General features: G+C 40.3%; 2 protein-coding genes across 12 annotated transcripts in view; one reads left to right on the plus strand and one right to left on the minus strand.

Annotated features, from left to right (window-relative positions):
- Window positions 1–9,429, plus strand: part of QKI (QKI, KH domain containing RNA binding) — a 284,910-nt gene extending 275,481 nt beyond the window's left edge. For 5 of the 11 annotated variants that reach the window (XM_078648642.1, XM_078648644.1, XM_078648641.1 and 2 more), the window contains 3 exons: window positions 983–1,057; window positions 2,511–2,567; window positions 5,483–9,429. In XM_078648642.1, coding sequence (XP_078504768.1) covers window positions 983–1,057; window positions 2,511–2,539 — 104 coding nt within the window. In that variant the 3' untranslated portion in view covers window positions 2,540–2,567; window positions 5,483–9,429. Of the gene's footprint in view, window positions 1–207; window positions 4,916–5,482 lie in introns of those variants that run through there. The other 6 variants (XM_078648646.1, XM_078648649.1, XM_078648648.1 and 3 more) reach the window with 4 other exon arrangements.
- LOC144763238 (uncharacterized) overlaps window positions 1–23,795 on the minus strand; it is an 853,666-nt gene that overhangs the window by 428,169 nt on the left and 401,702 nt on the right. The gene's annotated exons all lie outside the window — the stretch shown is intronic.

Consider the following 23,795-nt stretch of genomic DNA (forward strand, 5'->3'; position numbering starts at 1 on the left):
GGGGTTTGGCAATACTACGTTCTTAATTTACACTATGCCAAATGTTGCAGTGTCCTGCCATTGGAGGGTAGCACATTTAATTTGTTTCCATGGAAAAACAACTTGTGGGGAGAAGACATAACTAATATGTTCGATAGTAAGAGGATAGTTTCTGAAAATTCACGTTTTCAATGGTGACTAATTGTATTCCCTTCCTTTTATCTTTAGGTATGGCTTTCCAAACAAAAGGCTAAGAATGAATACAAGAACGGTCTTAACTGAACCCTCATCTGACCTGAATTAAATACATGCTTAGTTTCAGCAGCCTTTTGAGGAAAAAACAAGCTTAATCTAGCAGTCAGTGACTTACTTGCACTTACTTTTTTTGTTTTGCACATGGACTTAAAAACAATGTGGTTCATAGCGATTTGGGTTAGTCTGTGTCATAAGGTAGCAGTTCTGAGTGCCTAGTATGCTGACTGCAAAGAGTCCTCCACTGTGTGCTTTACTAATCGCCTAATTCATTGCTGTTCATACTTCAAGTTTAAAACCACAATCTTCAGGCATGAAAAATGCTTTAGAAACTTTCCTAAACAATACAAACAACTGGAAGTCGTCTTAAAGTTAATAATAAGCAGTATTAAAATACATTTCAAGTTTTCCTGTTGCAGGAAAATGCACTTCAGTGAATAATGTGACTAGTAAAGCTCAAATTTGAGTCTAAGAAATTCAGACTTGTAATTTGGGATTTGTGAATACATGTATCAAACGGGTTAAGGCCAGGAGGTATGAAATTAACGCAATATTAATCTTCACAGATGACTCCTTGTATTACGGATTGAGACTACTGTGCCTTAACTTGGTTGCGCTTTTAAAAAGTTTTTTTTTATTTTTTAAAAAAAGGATCATGTTCAACCCAGTTTTGTAAAAACCTGCTGTTAATGTCGTCACTTTTCCTTGTGAATGTTTTCTAACTTTGTCTTGATAATTGCAATTTAACTAGGTGCGGTGGCTACTAAAGTTCGAAGGCACGATATGCGGGTCCATCCTTACCAAAGGATTGTGACCGCAGACCGAGGTTAGTTTAGTTCTGCAGTTCTTGTTTAAGAAATGCTATGCCTGTAAATGACCTTTACAGCACCACAGCTGATTTAATTATACATGTACTTTTCCCCATTGCCTTTCCTCATACCTTTTGACTTTTAAGGAAGATTTTTTTATTACCAATAAACTTAATAAACCAGCGTTTAAGTATTCTCATGTCAAACCTGAAATGTATTGTTTTGGAAACCGATTAATAAAAATCTGCATACACCATGGTATTCAAACCTGGTTTGCTTGTTAAAAGTTGATTTTAATTCTTCCTTAATTGAATTAAAGGTGAGGAGCCAGGGAATGGGAAAGTCTGTTTTTAAGTGTATAAACTATGGATTGTAACACATTTCAAATTAATCAGCTTTGTGTTGCAAAGTGAAGCGGATGTATGCTTAATGAGAGCGAATTTGAGGAATCCTGGCCTCCTGTTTGTCTGGAGAAAACTGAAGATTTGATTTCCTCTTTCTGTTCCATTAAACTGTTTAAGCCACTGGATAACTGTAAAAATAAGATGCACTTTCTGAAAACTACGTGAATCTGCACGCAAAAGACTGTGAAGATGACTTCAAATGTTGGTTGGATCTAGCTCAATCGGTAGTCTTCTCTTCCACTTGGTGTCTTGCCAAAATGAGTTATTTGATCTCCATTTGCTGCTAAACTCCAATTACTGAAGGCAAAATGACTTTTGAAGTTCGACAATGAGACGACTTACATTTAACTGGGCATCTCTAGCTGCTGACTTACCATCCACCTGCTGGAAAAGAAGTCTTCATTTTTCTCTAGCGAGCAACTCCTTGCCTCAAATTATTTTCTTGGAACCACCAGCAATCTACTTAAGCTTAAGGAAGAACTTATGTAATGGATCTAGACATGTTGAACTTAACACACATCACAAAAAATAACCTATCCAGTGCAAACTCTTATTCAATTTGGTGGGAGCTTGCAGTCACTTTAATGTCAGTGCTCATGTAGCTTTCATTTAAATGAACACTGCAGGAATGAACCTTTTACATACTTTGTTTTGTACTGGAATGGCAACTATTGTCATGTTCTTCCAATTTCCATTTTGAATCCAATTTATAATTCATATTTGAAGAGACACCATCACCAAGATGATGGTCTTGATCAAGGTAGCCTAAATCTTCTTTTACTGTAGGCTAAGCATTCATGCTTCGGTGCCTGAAACACAAGTGGGTAACCACGAGGAGACCCATTTGGCAGTGAATTGTGGTTTGACCGTTACTGCCACTGACCTGGTATGTCCCTGCCTGACCCATGAAGATGGTGAGAAAATCTAAAAGTAGCTTCACACCATATTAGGGAGAAATGTATTCGTCTGCCCCATTACAATAAAATCATGTTTGCCAGCTTGGTGAATTCCCACTGCTGGCTAAAACGTTGTAAAGAAAAAAATTCCCTTTTTTTCTTTTTGCCAGCACCATCTCTTCAGTATTGGATCGAATAAAGAGGAAGCCATGCTGGCAAGGAATAAGGTATTTTATTTCAAGTGTTTTTTGTTTCGCCAGTAGGGACAGACGCACATTGCTCTGAAAAAGTGGCTTCCTTGGGCACGTCTGCCAGAAAGTCAGTGAACATGTGAGGTGATGAATGAACAGAGCACAACAAATTCACCTCCTTTCCCAATTAGTATCTCTGTCAGGGTGCACCAGTGCTTTCTACTGCCTACATTGTTTACAGGTGCAGAGTAGATGTTCTTGGCTTTCCTACTATAGAAGCTTGGATTGCTTTGATTGTGCCTACATTTGTATATATCATTGTTACTCTACCCTTAGCGCAGTAGTACCATCTTCCAAGTTCAGCTTTGTAATTAACATTGCATTTCAAGCAGTCTACATGGATCTGCATACATTATTATGGTGCTGAAATATATTTTCTTCTGCCCTCTTGCAAATTTGTGACTGTATGATCTGTGTTTTTTGGTCTGGTCACATAATGTAAACGATTCTCTTTACTTGTCGTTGACACTGAAGATCAACATCTGGAACAGCCATTGTCAAGTTAAACTAGTGAATCACTCCAGTTTTGTTGGCCGAATTTTACTTTGAAAGTAATATATTCCCCGAAATTGCAGAACTGGCTGTGTTTTGTAGCCCAACAAATTGTAGTCACAGCGTTCTGATGGCCACATTCTTGCTCTGGGAGGATTATGCTACTGATCGCCACACATAAGCACTTCTTTGTCCACTGTCATTAAGACTTATTTAGATGCATAATCGTTCCAAACGGCAATACCAAAACTGTTGGAAATAGAAAATCATTTACAGTCATTTTTACTAAAAGCAAATGTCTCACATTTCAGGCTAAGGTAAAATGATTTAAATAGGTTCAGAGTATAACCAATACCTACTTTTGTGCTAGATGTTCCTCTCATATGGTACATAGGCTTAACTATCATGGGAAGGCCTTTAAAGCATAAACAGTCATACTACCATATGTTCTTATAAGACCAAAATGTTTATAAATGTCAAGAGTTTAACACCTAACACGTTCCTTAGATACTAAAATTCAGCTTTATAGTACTACAAAACTGAATTTGATTCACAGACTGACTTAATTATAATAAACTGCAAATGGTTTTGCACAGTGATATGAACCTGTGTGTACTGTGAAGCCCAGGGACTTGGCAGAGGATATATCACTAGCGTAGTGGGATCTTGAAAGATGCCACACTTTGAAAACCTACTCCACACAATGCTTGTCGTGGCAAAAAAAATGTTTTATGTGTTTTTACACCTAACATTCTTTATCACGATAAAAATAAATGTTATGGTCTCAGTAACATAATATATTTTATTTCTATTAAGTGATGTCAAGTTGCCATATTAAATAGTTCTATTTCAGTGTTTCTTAAAAACACTAACCGATTCCAGAACCAAGCATAATTTTCCAGAAATTCAGGGAACGTTTTCATATTTGCAGTAGTTTTATTTCACTCTTGTGGAGTTTCTAGCCTACTCCATGGACATCTTCCCGCCCCTTTGTTTGTTATATGTGTGACCAGGCCACAATGTATTGGTCATTAACTATGCTATTGGTGAATTCATCTTTTTACTGGGTTCGTGTTTTTTGTTTTGTTGATGGCACAAATCTGACTTTGCACTGAATACCCTTCTCACTTTCATCTCCTCTGCCTTAGTCATAATGGCAACAGTACAAAAAAACGATATGAAACCTCAGAAATGGTTAGCTATGACTAAGCTGTTGAACGAGTCTTAAAGAAAAAAAGTACTACTGTTAAGTGGACCAAGTTTGGTGAAGGAGAATATGTGAGAATGACTAAAGAAGGAACAGCTCAAGATCATTTGGAATAACTTTCCACTTGAGAATTTTTTATGATGTTTTACTGTAATTGTTTTTTTTTATTTTGCAAAAGAAAATAGTATATACAGGTGGCTTCTTAAATATAAAATTATAAAGCAGGAATGTATATGAAATGTCAAATTTTATTGTATTTGCAGAGTATTAGCTTTGAAATTGAAAAGAGGGCTGTTTGTAGATTTAAAATGCCTTATTAGTGTTCATTAGAAATGTCCTCTATTTTTGAATGACTTCAAGCTTTTTACGTATAGAGTTTAAAATGGCAGGACTTTTACAGTGTTTACATGCATTTGAATTTTTATAAGTGTCCTACTTGTGTAAAATAGAATTTTCAACTGGAAAATGAAGGCCTGAGCATTGGGCTTGGCCACCTATTGGTTCCCATGACGATGCTTAATGTCCTAGACCACAGTTTAGTGATTGCTTTGTATCATGAGACCAAGAAATTCCATGTTTGTACATAGAAAAATTGAAAAGCAATAAACATTTTATTGAACAAAAATCAACCTTGTTTGGCCCATAGTTTATGTTAAATCCAGTTGTTTTTGAACATCTTGCCATTCTGTAGATTCATTCCTTTTTAACAACTAGTTATTAATAATCACACCCATCAATATTAATAGTTGCTTCAATGCTTGCACCGGTGCATAGGGAGTACTAATGCTTAATAGCAGTCAGATACTGATCCGTACACTGACTGTTGTCTGTAAATTCTCTTGTCAAGATCGAAAACGTATGTTTTTGTTTCTCAATTTCCTTGACTGCTACTAACCATTAGTCATTAGGTTTATTTGATTTCTATTTTTCCTGTTAACCAGTTTTGTGGGAGTGGGCTCTTCTTCATGTGTTCAAATCATGATGCTAGTGTGTCATGATTTTATTGCATTCTGTAGACTGTCAATCAGTATGTCAGAATTAAACATGCTTGTTTTTTTTTTATTAGTTGTGATTAGTTTTTTCATGTTGTCATTAAGCCGTCACTAGCTGAAACTAATCTCCTCTCTATCTTTTCTTTCTTTTTTTTGTTATTTTTATTTGTTATTTTAATTTTTTGTTTCTAACCACCCAGCCGCCACCGGCAACTAACCTATGACCTTCTGACCTCTGAACTCTTCACCCAATGATGACCTGACCATGCCTGCCTGCTGATCAGTTAACTGGTAATCGCCTGTGCTTGCCTGACATCAGTGCAGCGAGCTGAGGCTCTTGTCCGTTCGTCTTACCATCTAACAAAGACACAGATATTGTCCTCCAACTCTGCTTTTTTTCCTTTTTCCTGGTTGGGTGAAAGTGGTTCTAGAACATGCACTGAATTGTAGTAAAGCAATAAGGTCCAATTCATCTATCGGCACTGATCACTCGAATCTCATCACGAGCGATTGGTCAGGAAGTCTCATCTAAGAGACTGGGGAGACGGCTGTCCCTCATCCCGACGACAGAGGCAGTTACTGTGAGAGACTTCTAAGAAACTTTTTTTTCTTCTCATAGTGGAGTCAAAAGTTCTCTGAATGTACTGTGTGCAATGATGCATCATGCATGAACCTTTTTGGTCAGGGGTGTTACCAGTGAAGGGTAGTTCCAAGAATCGAAAATAGTATTCAAAATTTGACTTGCAGTGGAGTCACTACAGTACCCTCACAGGGCTAAAGTTGCTTTCTTTTCGTATTGTCTACCCCCGATGATGTAAGAAATCAAAAATGTGCCATGGGAAAAAATAGATCCAATGTCAAATGATTTTTTTCAAAAAAGTCACTACAGCTGCAACAACCTGAGATCAAAGTGCTGAGGCTATTACGTTTGAGAGCAAGGTACATGCATTATGTGTCACATTACTGGGCAAACTGTTCAAATATTACTTTTAAAACTCCCTGTATAGAAAGATTACATTAAGGATGTAAAAGCCATGCTTGCCTACTCGCTGTATAATTGTAATGACATTGTAGATAAAGTGTAGTGCATTCAAACACAATGAACAAAAAGTAGATACTTTTACTATACAAGGGTGCTGGTGCAGAAAACAAATATATATTTTTGGAAATGTAGCATTTTATACTTTCAAGTGTTATAAAAAAAAAGAACAAAGAAAACCCTTTATTTCATGAAATGATTTTTTTCCTGGTGGTTGTCAAGAAACAAGACCAAAAGAGCCTTTTTGTCTTTTCTTTTTTTCTATTTTTTAAGCATTGGAATAAGTCTAAAGAAAAGAAAGTGCCTTATTTTCTTCACGGTCATGTAGTTGGGTGTCTCATTTAATCCACTTTTCCCTCAAATAAGTTAAATGCATGCCACTCAGTCGCCCAGTACAATATGTGAAAAGAAGTTGTTAAGGAAGAACACGAAAGTGAGAGCAGAGTTGCCTGATCTTTTCCATGTTAAGGCAAGTTTGACACACCTTTCTTTTTTAGGGTTTTTTTCCAACCCTTTTGTGAAAGGTAAATGTGGCAAAATATTTTAATTCTGGTCATTTGTTGCACTTGTGAATGCTTCATCAAAACCAATTGTATCGGCAGAGGTCAGCATATCATGAAATGATTGAACCTCACAGCCTTCCCAATAGACAACATGTTGTTGTCTTATTTATTTAAAAAAAACGTTCCAATTGATTGTCTAGTGCTTTGTAAGCATATCAAATGTAAAATGTTTTAGACCCAAATGTTTAAGCTAATGTTTTAGCCTATTGTGCAAGTGGGTCCAACAAAAGAAGTGGCACTAGTTTCAACAAAGTCTCAGTAGGAGCATGTATGGGTCTTTGTACCATCAACTTGAACTTTGCTCCAGTTTAAGGATTCTGCTCTCAAGCAGTTGTCAAACTAGTAGATAAAGGTAATAGAGAGAATACGTCCCCCAAAGTTTCAACAAATGGTGTAGTGCCAATCTTGGGGATGATCAGGTAACCACATGTTCTCATGCAGGTCAACTTTTGACTTCTGTGAACCTTCAGCTTCCAATTAAAAAGGTCAGTGGTAGGCTCAGAAGGCTTACATTTCAATCACACTTATGTGGTGACTTTCAGTCCTCTTGTCTCACGTAGAACAATTTGAGTTTATTTACTATGCAACAGACGTTCATCCTTTTCTATTCAGCTTAATGTCATTTATTGTCCAACCAGCATTGTCTTCCTCTTCAAACACATTGTATTTCACACTAATGCTGTGCCATTTATATTTTTTTTAAACATTCTTGGTGTCAAACTTGTGGCACTCAAACATTTGAGAAAAGATATGCGAAAATACCAGTATTTGATCCAGTTTCATCTCAACTATGGTAAACCTGGACATTTTGGATGTTTATCAAAGGTCTATTTGAGGGTGGAGGCAGTAGCTATGAAACTGATGTGTAAATGTTTGGTGTGAACAAACCTTTGAAAACGTAGTTGATAAAGACATTTTGGATCAACTTAAAAAAAGCATGACTTTTGAAATCTCTGAATGCCTTGGTTCTCAGTATTATCATTCTTTGAGTTTTTTTTCTTATTAACGAAGTATGTAGTTTTAAGACTTTATTTTTCCTGACAGTATTATGTATTTTTTGTTTGGGTAGATGGGAGTGTCACTTGTATGTAGGTATACAATTGGCATTTGTCTATTCTTTATAATCGAAGTAGATTCATGCTGTGTATGTAACATAACCAACCTATTGCCTATGAGAACATGTAAGATAATGTATTTACAGCCATTGTTACAAGTTTATAATGTATTTTTCTATCTTGTTTTATATGTATGTTATATAACATTCAAAGGAATTTTTTTCCTGATTGCGAAAAGGATACAAAATGCAAAACCCACAATTTTTGATAACTGAAAATTGCCACTTGTTTTGCAGTACTTTATTATATTGAGAGTGGTGTCTTTTTGGGCTTTTAGTTAGCTCCTGGATGACTTCATTAGACCTATTTGGATTTTAGTTGGATTTTTACATGGCTTGCATTTTAATTCTTTGGTTCTTTGCTGTTTCTATTAACCCATAGCATTATTTTAATAAATGTTATAATACCAACATACTAACTCCGGACTTTTGTCTGTTTATTAACCCGTATCTGTTTAATTCAAATAAATAAAAGACAAACGAATGTTAAGTCTTGAATTACTGGACTAACCCTGAAGAACGTGACCACAGATAACCCAGCGTGATCTGTTTTTGTTGTTTGTCTGCTGATTTTCTGCACACTTCTGTTGAGTTTCCTTGCCTTATTCTACCAAATATTTTTAACTTGGGAAGGGATGCAAGTAGAAATGGGAACAGTCACTTTTCAAACTGAGGTTGTAGTCTTGGCTTACCACTTGCATTTCAGTATTTGCATTACTAATTTCACTCTACTTATTCCCTTTTTCTTAAATAATTGCTCTCACATCAAAGCAAGATAAGACAGAGCCTCAGTAGGTGCATACCATGACTATCAAAAGTGTTTTTATCATTTTTAAACGATACTACTACTAGCATATATTTACAGTTGGTTCTTTAAAAGTTATAGTATGTTCTTTCAAGTAACTCATTCCAGCACTAGGTAGTCCTCTTGGAATTATATGCTAGGTCTGCAATATGAATTTCTTTTTATACTTTCCTATTCTGTGCCGATTTCAGTGAATTTACAAAACTCAAATAACTCTATGGAAAGCAGAGGGTGCAAAATGTTATGTTCTAAGTTTCAGTATTCTAGTGTCAAGCTAACAGATAATTTACATTTTGAAAATGTTATAAAGATAAAAACGTCTTTTAAAATGTTGAGCACCTAGAAAGGTAACTATTTCATTGCAATGTAGAGTACATTTCAGGCTTGCTATTTTTCCTCCTGATTAGTGCCTATCCCCACCATTGAAATTTCTGCACCTTTGTATATGTATTCTTTCATATGGGTTGGACATTTGAATGTTTTACTGCTGAATTTCCTATAAAGCATACTGTTATGCAGCAGTGCTCAGAGGAGGAGACTATTAGGAAAATATAAGGATCATGGGAAAACACTGGAAAAAATTTAATGCATATGTAGTATTTTGTATTAAAGTTTTCTATTCCGTAGCGAGTCAGTCTTGTGCAATCTTAATCTGCTCTGCCTTTTCTAGTATTTTTCAAACGCTTTCATTCACCTCACATTCAAAACAGTAAAACAACATTTTTTGTGAAGGTCTGGAAGTATTAGCTGTGATAGTGCTAGTAAAGATTTGTAGATTAGAAATGACACGTTAGCAAATGAACGAAAGTCTAGTAAAAATGAAGTGCAGGTAATCATCAAAATAAGTATTAATGCTATTGCATATAATGTGCTAGGTTTTGTAAAAACGTATTATTCCCCGATCATTTAACCTGCACTAAAGAACTAGTTGAAAACTCCTTTCCTCTTTCGTTAGAGATACTGCTATATTTTTTCAGTAAAATGAATTAAATAATGTGTATGATTTGCATACAAGTTGTCTCCTCTCTTCCTTTTGTATTCTCAGCTTTGGAGACCATTTGTGCTTTTTAAATAGGACCGGCTACTAAACTGTTAACTTAAAAAGCCTTTTGCACCTAATTTCCTCCTGTTGTACATTGCCCTCAGTTCTCCTAACATAGGATGCCCTGTTGTAGCAACCCAGCAATCGAATTGTAGTAGGCAATTGAATGTTAGATGGTGTTCAGGGATGATATGCCAATAAAAGTAATGAAAGCTGTTTACCAGCTGGTTCTTAACCCCTGCTGGGACTAACCCTCCCCCCAATGCGGAGCCCTTTTTTGGCTTTTGGGGTTTTTGGCTCTAAGAGCCCCATGACTGGTTTCTCCATAAGGTATCCACACCTGATTTGCATCCTTTTTTTTCTTGTAACTTCCGGGGGGTGGGGGGGGTCAAGAAGTACTCTGCGCTTGTGGATTCCTCTGTAGGGGACCGTGAAAATAGGCAAAATGTAGAAGAATTTTGAGTTGTACCGGAAAAAAATGCTTCGGCTTACTCGGTTTGTTTCTTCTCAAAATGCAATCAAAGAATGGGTTGCTGTGCTAAAGTCGCCATCTTCTCAGCAATCGGGAAAATAAAGAGCTGGGAAGTTTTTTTTGTGTTTTTTGTTTAACCAGTTTTGGCATTTTTCAAGCAGGTAGCCCATTTCTTTAGGCTTTCAACCTACTTCCAGGTTGTGGTAGAAACCACCGTCACCCATAGGTGTTCCAGGAAATCTTTAGTTTTCTGAAAAGTCGAAAAAATTGTGAATTCAGGAAGGGCTCATATGTGTAGATCACTTAAGGTTTTCCCAGAGAAATCTAGGGCCATATTTATGACTCCAGTTGCTCGACTCTTGCGCCACGCAACTTGGTACATACATGATGCATCAGAGAAATGATTTTTATGAAGCCACGAAAGGCCACTATGCATGGCCTTGAGTGGCTTCATAAATCTTGAATAAAACAACGCAATGTAAATTGCTGCGTTACTTTACTCTGTGCTGGGGAGGCGTTCAGTGGGCATTGCATGTGTGTTCCCACACAACTCCCATTGTTTCTAATGCATTCCCATACTTACCAGAACTGGTAAACCTGGAAATATGCCAAAAAGATACTCCTTCCTAGGAGAGGCATAACAAGGAGAAATATATTTTTCTGCTAGTTATTTCCTAATTTTGTGTGCTGCACACAGAGAGGAATATGCCACTCAGAATTGTTGTTGTTCAGGAAAGTACGCCTTCCTGCACAAACAAATCCTGCATGCAACACAGGCGCCCTCGCACCATGGTGCAAAGGTGCCTGTGTTGGTGCTAGGCAGCCAAAATGGCTCAGGTGCAGGGGAAATGCAGGAAAGAATATGGGGCATTATTTCCCTTTCCCTGTCACACCATGCACGGAGCAAGGTGACTTGCTGCACTGCGTGACAATGTCATAAATATGCCCCACAATGTTGAAATGAAGAAATATTAAAAATCCCTTGTAAAACACTGCCATTTGTGACAACGTCAATCTAACTTTGTCACGATGGCCAATTTACAAAAGCAATATACCATTATGTCCGCTGGACCCTTCTGGTTGCGAGGATATATAGAGTTTGTAAGTTCTCCAAGAACCCAAGGTATCCAGAGCCAACAACTGAGTTGCATGGTACAATAGTTTTTCATTGAGCATAGACCAATTAATATGGTGTAACATGTAGAGTGAAAAATGAGTGTTGAGGAAACTCATGTATTTCTGAAATAGGCACATGATATGGAGTGTAGGAGCTGTAGTTATTTGTACATCGCTGAATTTGTAGGTGCGTGTACCAGCTTATGATTTAGAGGGTATTTTTCAAAACGTCCAAGGTCTTACACCCTGGCTTTCATTAGGAAGACACGAATGCCATAAAATCCGATCAGTAATCCCACATGCCTTCCAATAAAAATGGTAACTTACTTGTGTATGATTAGGACTAGTGCCCTGACAGGAAATGGGCCAAAACACCACATGGCTGCAGCCTATTTTTCCACTTAAAATGAACCCTTTTTTTTAATATGGGTAACTGTGGATTGTGGACCCTAGCTTAGTCACACCTAAGGAAACCTCGCAAGCCTGCACATTTTTGAAAACACGACAACTAGGTGAGTCCAGGGATGTGGGACTTGTGTAGTTCTCACTAGGTAATATTACCCAAAAGCCCTTGCAAACATAATATTTTGGTAAAAAAACACTTCACATTCATGTACCCCAAAGTTCTGGAATCTGGAGGGAGCCACACATTTCCGACCACTCCAAGTTCCCACATGTCCGATAAGAATGGTACCCTACTTGTGTGGGTGGGCCAAGATACCACGACACACAAGGCCCTAAAGTGCTTCATTGATAAGAAATTATGGTAGCTGTAGTATTTGGGGCCATGTTGCGCAAGCCTACGAACCACAGATATTTTTTTTAAACAAGTCAACTTGGGGTTTCCAGAGTTCTGTGCCTTGTGTGGATCCCATGAGGTTTTCTGACTCACAATGCTATGTAAACCTCAGACATTGCCTGAAATCAAATGTTTCCCTTACATTTTTGTGATGTAAGCTTTTGGAATCCACAAAATTCCTACCACAGAGCGTTACCCCACATATGCTGCACCACTTGTATGACTGGGCCTAATGCCTGACAGGAATGAATCAAACTAAGATCAATAGGAGTCCTGTGTGCTGAATGTCCTTACAGGAAGTGATCTAAATAGACTCTGGCAGCTCGGGACGCTCTTCTGGAGTAGCCAGAGCTTATAATCAAATAAAGGCATCCCTGTGGTGCATAGCACCAGAGGGACCTTTATTTACCTCCCTAGTGTCGGCCAATGGCTGCTTTGCACTGGCGAGGTAGTATGGGTGTCTATCCTTGGCTTACACCCGCACTCAGGGTGTTAAACAGTTTTAAAATAGATTGCAGCATTGGTTACAGTCAGGTTGTAAACAAACAACTTATAAAGAAACGCTGATCAGAGTACCTTGCTCATTACTTTGCGGGGGGCTAATCTAACCTTGCTGGTATTAACAACTATAAAATCACACTGTTTTGTGGCCAGTTTGTGAAGATTATTTCAGAGAGAGGCTTGGAAAAAGAATAAAAATGAGATTATGCAGTATGTTTCGTAGATTCACATACTTGAATCATTTCCCATTTTCGGAGTAGAAGTATAATAGTACCATAGTAAAGCAGTGTGCATTTGCTTAGCATGGGCTAAAATGACACTAAGCCATTAAATGTAATAGCATATTAATGTCCTTTTTAAACCAGCACCGGTAGTGCATTGGTTTCGCCGATGTAATGATTAAAGAGCTTTTTTTTTCATTAGACATCGCCTGGGAGAAAGAGCTCCCAGATTGATAACACAGGAGTGGAGATTTAGTGCAGCGGCCAGAGCTGCTGACTCAAGAGCTAGAGGTCCTGGTTAGAGTCTCTTGGCGCCAAACAGCATCCTGTCATGGCTGATCACTTAATCTCTCTGGGTAATAAAATGTTATACAAATATGCTGCAAGAGTAAAAGGCAAAACTTTATGAAAATAGTTCCACCACATCTGATGTTAATAGTATTTTGGCGACAGGAAACTATGAAGCAAATGAGGAACAAACATTGGTAAATATACTACATGCATTAGAAATGGAGGATACGTAAGGGGCATGCAAAGGCACCAAAGAGAAGGCAGGATGTAAGTCCCTTTTAAGTTTATATTAAAAACAATAGATTTCTAAAGTAGAGCACAAGCGCTGTGCAGGAAAACCTAAAAACGACCAAACTGTGAACTACGACCAATGAGGTTGTAGTACCCTGTAGAACTTCCCAACAGTCTCCCTCTGCCCAGTTTCTCATTCAAAAGCTATTTTCAACTACTACTAGAGTGACAGAAATGGCCTCTTCCATCACTATAAGACCTGTGGGAAGAAGAGTGCATGTGGATGACCCACATATGGACTGTATTTACTGCCTTCATCCCAAATATGAGGTGCAAGATCTGTCGTACTTTCACCCCAAAAACTTTGAGGGACAGAGAAGGTAGGCTATTACTGTGACTTCTAAAGACAAAAGTTCAAAAGTCATTTTCTGAAGAAGAGTGACACCTAGTCTAGGTCTCACAAAAGGGCTTGATTCCATGATGGAGCGCCAGAGGAGTCAAGAAAATCTGTGAAAACTCGTCACCAGCTTCACAACTCCAATAAACAAAAATAAAATTCTCCTCAGTCATCCTTAACTGGCTCTTCAAAGCCAAGGGATAGAGATCACCCTCGTGCCTCATCTGCTGAGCTGTCCCCAAAGCTGAAATACTCAACAAAATCCTTTTGGACAATGCCTTCACCCTGAACACAGATCATAGACAAACACCAGTACCAGCATCTAGTCGTCGAGACAGTCTACTGCAAAAGCAGTGACAGCCACCATGAGTCCATCCTCCATAAAGTTTCAGGCATCGTATTCCCTGCCGACGACTCATCGACAAGCCCATCTTTTGGACTTTGAGGAGTCTGATGACGGCTGCATAATTGGTCCAGCTCATTGTCTGTCAGAACTGAACGTTAAATGTCAGGAGGAAGGTGAGGATTATGAGGAGGAAAGCCATTATTACCAACGTTACTACCCTCCACCTCCAAAGCATTGATCCCAGAGTATATTATTCAGACCCTTTACCTCTGCGGGATATTGCACACCTTCCTTCTTCCTTGGTTCAGGACTACCAAGCAATGCTAACAGATTATCGGAGGTGTTTCCCTCAACCCATCTGATCAACAGCCTGGTGCACCAGTAAAACCTACCACTCCTTACTCCAGCACCACTCCCTCCGCCAGCTACGCCTTTAACGACGCCTGCTTCGTATATCACAGCATCACTGAGGGATAATCCATCATCTGATGATGAAAGAGAAGAGGGTGAGATTCCTGACACACAGGTGCCTTTGAATGAATGGGGTGACTGTCATACTAGCCCTGTTCCTGCACCACCCTTCTGGTTTGCTTCTGGGGGATATAGGGGATTTCCACAATCTGATATATAGCTTAGCACACTCACACTCTAAACTATTGATCCTCTGAGATTTTAATCTCTGGGAGAATGGCATTCTTGACACTGCCTTGAAAGAGCTTTGCCAAGCTTGTGCGAATGTCAACCTCCATCAGCTGGTATCACATGCTACTCATCTGAAGGGACATGTATTCGACCTTGTATTTGCTGATGCAAAGGAAACAGTTGTTCAAAACATACTTCCTCAATGTTGGACTGACCACTCCTTGGTCCTCTTTTCACTGAAGAGTCAATCGGGGTCAAATAGTAGTCAGTTCCTCAGTCGCCCGAATCAGTAGAGAGTGGTCAAGGTTACTTGGGCTAGCGCGCCTTCCCCAGCTTGTTAATGAGAAGTTTGCTATGCATGACTCGGCGGAGGAGAATTATCTGAATCTGTGTGATCAGATTCGCAATTCGATTGCTAAAAAACCATCTGCCCCATGATATAATGAGGAGTTGAGACTGTTGAAGACCAGCTTGTAAGCAGGCTGAAAGGAAGTGGAGGAAGAACTATTATGAGTCAGCTTTTAAAAATCTGCTCCATTCCTATAAAGCACTAATAGGCAAAACCAAGGCTGAATACCGTGAGGAGATTATTCTTCTTGACCCGAATAAATCTCAAACCCTTTTTACTCTAGTTAGAGGCTTATCCAACCTGGACTGTGCTAAAGCCATCATCCTGAATTCACAAGAATTGTGATAGCCTGGCAAGTTTTTTCCAGGATAAAATCAGTACCATCTTAATGGTATTTATACCCGCTAGCGAAGAGGATGGGCACACACAGATTGATAATGTGACTGTATCAAGCAATGAGATAATTAATACAGAACACATGTCATCTTTGGATCATTTCCCCGATGCCCTCTTATGAGGACTTCAGTGTAATCGCTGCCGGGGTGTCCTCTGGTTCCCTAGGGATCCGCTTCCTCATAAGTTCTGGAAGCTGTTTGAAGCGAACTTTTCCCACTTTTATACCAGATTTGTTGTCTATCTATAGTTACAGCTGTAGTCCCAGACTGCTGGAAAATGGCTGTGGTTGCCCCTTAACTAAAGAAGTCATCATTGGATCCTCACAATCCAGCTAACTACAGACCCATCTCCTTGCTACCCTACCCGATCAAGATTATAGAAAGGGTAGTAACAAAATCCCTCTCTAAGTTTGCTGAAGATAATCAGTTGCTGGGCGGGTCCGATTTGGGTTTTGTCCCGCACATGGGACCGAGACTGCCCTGGTGGCGGTCCTGTATCACTTGAAAATGCGGGCCGACAGTGGTCAGGCAGCCTTTTTAGTGCTGCTTGACAAGTTGGCTGCATTCGATACAGTTAATCCCCAGATCCTGATCGGGAGGCTGGAGGAATTGGGTATTGTGGGGCAAGGCCCGAGATTTGATCCGTTCTTATCTTCAGATAGGCAGCAGGCCGTATCTTTGCCTCCTTTCTGCTCTGCATATAGCAAAGTTGAACAAGGGGTCCCTCAGGGCTCAGCTATGAGCCTGATTTTTGTTTAATTTATACCTTCGCCCCCTTATTGCTCTGATAAAATCGTTTGGAATTAATGTCATCAATTACGCAGATGACACTCAGTTTGTCTTCTCTTTTGAGGGCAACAATGCAGTGTCCTTAGAAAAGTTTCATGACTGTTTACTCCAAACAGCAGGCTGGTTAAAACGGAATTCTCTACTATTTAAGGAGTATAAAACGGAAGTTCGGTGCTGTACGACTGGCCGTATTCAGCGTCCTCTTCCTACAGATTTCAGGCCTGACTCTGCTAATAATTCTTTACTGCCTACTAAAACGGTGCGCAACCTGGGGGTCATGATAGATAGTAATCTCCAGCTAGACTCCCAGGTGAAGAAAACGGTTTGCACCTGTATGGCTCTACTTCGAGCCTTGCGTAAGATCCTTCTGTTCTTGCCAGTCGCCACTAGGCCCAAAGTGGTCCGGAGCATTGTGCTAAGCAGAATTGATTACTGCAATGCATTGCTCTTGGACGCTCCAGTCTCTCTGCTCAAGAAGATGCAGAGAGTGCAGAATATAGCAGCAAAACTTGCATTAAATCAACCTTGGGATGCATTCTCTTCTCTAGCCCTTGGGGACCTAGATTGGCTGCCAGTTGTACAAAGGATACAATTTAAGGCATTATGCATTGCTTCAGGGCAGTACATAAATTTGGGCCTAGGGTACTTCAGAGGAAATTTGCTTGGTATGCGCTGGTTAGATCCTTACGTTCTTCCTCCGCAAACCTTTTGTGTCCCTCATGTAAAAGTGCATACAGGTGGAAAATTCTTTAGCTTCACTGCCTCCAGACTTTGGAACGCTCTTCCCCTGGGGCTCAGACAGTTGAACACCTTGTTCGGATTCAGGAAGGAACTGAAAACTAGCTTGTTCCCTAGAGATTAGATCTGCCTTTTCTTTCGCTCCCGCTGTCTTGGAATCTAAAGAGCCAGGATACCCTTTGGGTGACAGTTGCGCTATGTGAGTGCACCTTACATTACAGCTGCAACCAGATTTCATCTTCCTGTGTCAGTGAAGCAGTCCAACTGCTTCCTCTATGATTTTAAAGAGCAAGCAAGAACTCTGTGTTCTATACTGATAGTAGACTGGTAGACTGATAGTAGACTACATCTGGCAGGAAGGAGTAATGGTTATTAACCCTGACACAATAGCACCTTTCCTTCCTCTCATTGACAAAAGTACAGGGCCTTTGACGATTCTCCAGCATGTTTGACAGGACATCCCAAACCTGAATGCCAGATCTCAAACGGCACAACAGAGGTCTAAGAACCCATCTACTTCTATTTCACCGCCACCTGATAAGGATGGACGACGTTTAGACTATCAACAAGAGATTTTCCACCATGTCTGCAATTACAGTGAATATAGTCAATGCCTTGGCGAGTCTCTGCTCTGACCGTCAAATGTGGTTGAATGTCGGATCCATCATCAACCTAATCTTGGAGAATAGACAGTTGGAAGCCAGGAAGATTTTATTAGAGGGCGAACGCACAATCTAAAATAGATTGTGCAATGGACATTAATCCACAGGCTTCTGCCAACTAGCCGCGCAGTGGTGTTAAGGTGCCATGGTTGACCAGGGTGACCTCTTTCAGATGTGAGATCCATTCAGAAATTTTGGACATGGCATATGACAGGGACACGTTATTTGGCAAACGCATTGTCAGTGCCTTGCTTGCCTTTAAGCGGACACGGATACCACCAAATCCTTAGACACCCTCCAATATCTCAAGGTGCTTTTTTGAGGTTCATTAGGGTGTAGTTTCTCTTCAGGGGTGGATTCCAACGCTCCCAACTGTATCAGTTCTTCCAGCCCCAGTACTGACCGGTATCGGCAACAGTCCTATTGTCAATATTCTACAGCAGGTTTATCTAAACTAGGGCCTTACAGAAGACCACCTTCTCAGAGATGCGACACAGGCCGCAAATAGTGACTTTCTCCAGGGACCAGCGACACTACCTTCCCACCCCATAGGCGCGAAGATATCAAATTAGCTCCGTCAAAGGCTAACCATCACTTCAGTCAGATGGATTTAGGACCATGTCAACTTTGGCCTTGCCCTGGTGTCTAGGAGTTTACGGAGAAACCACCACCCAATCCACCAAGGGGCTGGCACCCCCCTCATCTTCACTTACTGCGGAAGGAAGCTTTCTTAAAGCTTGCCAAAGGAGCATTAGAGAATGTCCTGGGTGTCCAAAAAAGGGGAAAGATTCTACTTCCGATTTTTCTGTAGTCCCAAAAAAATCAGGGTGGAGACTTATCCTAGATATCAGGAAGCTCAACAAATACTTCTGCAAGCAATCCTTCCTTCTTGATAAAAACCCTTTCCGATATTCTTAATCGCCTCAATAGCGGGTATTTCATGGCATCTCTAGACCTGGAAGATGCTTACTTCCATATCCCCATCCATCCCAAACACAGCAACAATATTTTCGATTCACAGTAGCTGATACTCATTGCCAATTTAAGGTCCTTCCTTTCGACCTCTGGTCTGCCCCTTCTATCTTCAGCAAGTGCATAGCCTCTGTAGCACCTGCACTCAGAAAGCAAGGTCCTCTGGTTTTCGCTTACCTAGATGACTGGCTACTAAAAGCTTCAACTCCTGGACAAGCTGCCAGAGCAGCAAAAGCAGGTCCCTTGCTTTTTCTCAAACTAGGCCGCACTATAAATTGGCAAAAGTCCTCCACCAGTCCCAGTCAAATGATTACATTTATTGTAGCCGATCTAGACACAATTCACAACAAAACCTTCCTTTCCCAGGACAGAAGGCTACCACACTTGGCTCCAAAAAATCGCAAGGAAACAGTATATTTCTGTGAGACTGTTCAAGTCGCTCCCAGGCATGATCTTGTCTGCAATATGCTTGGTCCCGTTGGTGCACTTCAACACAAAGCAGTTACAGGAGGAACCAGCTCCAATGGATACAGTTGGAAGGGTCCTTTGAGAACCTGCTTTCCATTACTCCGCGGATGATACCCACGCTGGTGATCCCACAAACCACATCTCTCTCTCAAGGTCTCACGTTACCACCACTGGTGCTCGATTTAATCATCCCCACAGATGCTTAATGGAGGGCTGGTGCGGGGGGCGGAGGAGGGGGGGGGGGGCATTTACAGGAACTTCAGATCCAAGGAAGTGGTCCACAAGTCGTCATTCCACATCAAGACCTTGGAGCTAAATGCCATTTTACTCACCCTGCCGGCTTTCCTCCCAAAGCTCGTAAATTCCTCTATGCTAGTCGGTGCCGACAATACGCCCAGCATGTAGGGATTCTATCTGACGCTATTTCAAGAAGCTTAAGATCTGTGGGGTTGGCTCACAGCCTACTGAATCTTTTAACGCAGAGCACTACAATACTCTAGCAGACTGTCAGCAGAACCAAGGACAGTTTCCACCAGTGGGAACTGGACCAGTAGAAATTAACCTAGATATTCCCATTGGTGGTGGGGACCTGTGCTAGATCTTTTAGCAGTGGACAGGAATGCCAAATGCCAATTCTTTGCCAGTCAATTCCCTCTCCCAGTGTTGTTGGTTATGCCCTTATGATGTGCTGGTACCGGATCTATGTGTACCCTTTCCCCTCTTCCCACTAATTCCCAAGGTCCTCGCCAAGATGAAAATGGATGCTGCTGTATCCTATTGATAGCCCCCAAGTGGTCCAGGCAACACTGTTTTTCGGAGCTTCACCTCCTTTCTGAGACCAAGCCCATTCGCCTTCCTCCAGCGTCCTCTCTCCTGGCACTGAACCAGAGTCCGATATATCACCAGGAGCCAGCCTCTCTCCACTTGCATGCATGGCTCCTGAATTCTATGTATTTTGTAACTTGGGTAGCACTCTGGGATATCCACTTAAAGTCTGGAGCAGAAGGCACAGCCAAAAACTACAGACTAAAGTGAAAAAGATTCTGTCACTGTGGCAACCGCACAACTTGCATACTTTTCCGAAACAGAGCATACCTTATCTTCTTTCTCTGGCCAAGTTGGGATTAGTTTGTTAATCAAAGTTCACCTTGCTGCAATTTTAAGGTACTGGTGCCTGGCACAAGATCTATCTCCCTGTTATACAAGAATCATAATTCATGAAAGTACTCTTCAGAGCTTTCCCACCGGTGCGAGCTACTCCACCGGAATTGAATTTCAATATGGTCCTCTCGCAACTAATTAAGCAGCCTTTTAAACCCATTCGAAGGCTGAGTGGAAGGTTGCCCTTTTCCTTGCTCTCACATCTACCAGAAGTGTTAGTGAGAGTTAGGCCTTAACCCCTCTGGAACCTTTTCTTTATTTCTCAGATGGTTTCGTACTTTTCAGGACAAATCTGAAGTTCATCCCAAATGTCCCCTCTCAATTCCACCTCAATGAGCTTATCCTTAAAACTTTTTCCCCGATTCAGCCACAGTGGCTGAGCAGGCTCTTAATGCTTTGGACATTAAGCAGTGTCTCAGATTTTACCTTCACAGAACTAACCTCTTTCGCAAGACTGACCAGTTGCTTCTAGCTTATGGCCAAGGTCATCAAGGCACAGCAATGACAAAGCCTACAATCGCAAGATGGATCTCAACAACAATCAGTTCTGCCAATTCAAAGTGGGCAGACCCTTAATGTGAAGTGTTAAAGCTTATCCGACAAGAGAAATGTCCACTTCCACTGATCTGTTTGCAGGCATCATGCTGAACAAAAAATGCTGTGATGTAGTAGTGCACCCACTCGTACACGCAGCATTACTGGCTGGAATCTGCGCAGAGAAGCGATGCAGCTGGATGCCAGGCGGTGTTATGCCATTCATTCCAATAAGATGAACCTCTTTAAATAGAGTAGTTTATTTATGATCAATTCAAATGTTTCCAGTTATGGGTACACTGCTTCTTGGTCTATTTGTATTCTTTTTCTGAATTTTAGACTCTTAAATGCTTATTTATTTTACAAATCTGTCTGGATATGTAGAGAAGTTTATATGATATGTTCAAAAGGTCATATTTCCCTTTACAACGTGTCATGTTTTTACCCACTATCCTGTAACTGTATTTCCATCAGCTACATTGCTGCTATATACTGTGATTCAAGCATGTGAATCTATGAAAGATCCAATACTGGATAGGAAAATAAGTTACCTGTAACTGCAGTTATCCAGTATTGATATCTTTCATAGATTCACATGCTACTCATCCTCTCCCCTGAAAGGCTCCCTTTACCACTAGGGATTTTATTCTTACTTGTGTTTGAAAATCTAAGGAAGTCTGCTTTTCTTGGGAGTGTTCTAGAGGGTGCTACAACCTGATTGTTCATAGGTAAAAGTTTAGTACTATTTTTAAAGCTATTGAATTTGATGGCCTGTGCAATTTTAGCCTATACTACGTACTGTATACTCCTTTACTATGCTCTATGCTACGTACTGTATACTCCTTTACTATGCTACAGTTGGACTCCATCTTCAATTGGCAATAATTCAAACATGCGACTATGAAAGATACAAATACTGGATAACTACATTTACAGGTAAGTAACTTATTTTTATCTTTCGTTTGAAAATCTAAAACGTCCTTTGGATTAATACACAGTGATGACTTATCTAGGTGAAAGGATATTAAAATTAGTTTGCTTTCTAGAAAGTTTTAAACCACAGAAAGGAATAGTTGGAAAGCAAGGCCTTTTCAGCATGACTAAACAGGAATGTGTACCACTGTATTTTTGCTATTTTAAGGAGTTGGGCAAAGAAAGAAAAGAAATCTGGAGCTTTTCTAAAAGACCATTCAGGGTTAACCACAAGATTTGGCATAGCCAATAGGTCTAGACTCTGAGACCTTATAAATGTTTAGCCATGCAGCACATTTTCCTGAGTGCCTGGCTGCCAGAGATTGAACAGCTATACAAGTTCACACTTTTTTTTCTTCCAACTACTCCCTAGCTATGATTCCCAGCAAGACCAAAAGACTCATGATAAAAAAAAATGAAGTGTGTAGAAATGTAATTAGTTGCACTTCACCACAAAATTCACAGTATGTATACTAGCTGATTGTAAATTAGTTCTATGGCCTACAAGTCCCATCATGCTTAGTGTTATAAAAAACGAGGAATGACTGAAGGGGTCATATGAGCTGCAGGATTTTATATAGGAAAAGTGACGTTTTTCAGACTTTATGTGAAAACTTTATAAGTACAGCGTGGGTCAGAAACGAATAATTTTGAAGGGCCAGCTTGAACACCCGGCTGCAAGAACAAATCACTCCTGACATGGGACATATTGTGAACACCGTTTCACTGACCGCACTTCTGACTTGAATTGTGCTTCACCCATTTGAGCAAAAATTTCATTCACTCTTGGTCATTCAAATTAACTTATTGATTTCAATGGTCAGGTACTGTTTATGTGGAATGAAATTGCATCATTATTGTACCTACATGAGATGCAAGGAGAAAGATTTGCATGGGAAAACGGACAGTGATAAAGTATTGTGAGGGTTAAAGGTTATACAGGTGGGTCGAATAGTCAAAATGGCATTTATAGGTAAGTGGCTTTAGCATTAGAAGGACTGAGGCAGTTTGCAACACTAATGGAAGCGCACAGACACCGGCTTCAGTAAGCAGTGGAAGAACAGATAAAGGCAACAAAGAATAGTTGAACTGAAAGAGGGAGGAACAGTTGGGGGATATGCTTCCAGATAATGAAAAAAACAATGTAGATGGACTGGGTGGATGTGTGCTGGCAGAGATCAATATAGGTTAACTGGATTTTCAAGCGGATGGCAAAGTGAATGGCATGGATAGAGTATGTGGAATGGGTTCATAGCGTGTGCGCCTATGAATGGGTTGGACTGTCACCAGGACAGCAGAGACCACTGCTCCAGTATGCATTGGGCCTACTTGGACGTCTTGCGTGCCATTCCTCTCTGCCTCTAAGCAGCACTCCAGCAAGAGCCTGAAGTCTGCTACAAAGTCGCCCAGGTGCCTCTTCTGCCTTAGCACTTGCTGACAGTAATGTAGAGACCGCACCAACAGGGCCGCTATGTTTACTATGTTCATCACAGTATTGCCACGGTGCTTCTTGCCAGCTGAAGTTCAAAAAGCGCACACACAACATTCCGAAAAATCGAGCCGAGAAGAAAACAAAATAGTGCGCCAAAACTAGCATAAATTGTCAGGAGGGAACATGTACATGTAATAGGGCCAGTCTCCCATGGGAGGGAACCTAGCACCAAAAGGACGAAAACATTCTACAAAGTCACCAGTAAAAAGCAAAAATTTACAAAAGGCACTACAAGGAACAAATCAAAAGCAATTGGTGTGCACAAAGCCCATAGAGAAGACACAACATGTCTCGAGAGACCGCGCATGTGCTGCATAAGCGAGACCTTAAAAATGCACTGTGTATCAAGTATTAAGCTATCACCCTTGTATAACTATTTAACTGATCATTTTTATCTGTGGA

This window comes from Lissotriton helveticus, chromosome 6 (assembly GCF_964261635.1).
Source record: "Lissotriton helveticus chromosome 6, aLisHel1.1, whole genome shotgun sequence".
NCBI lineage: Eukaryota > Metazoa > Chordata > Amphibia > Caudata > Salamandridae > Lissotriton > Lissotriton helveticus.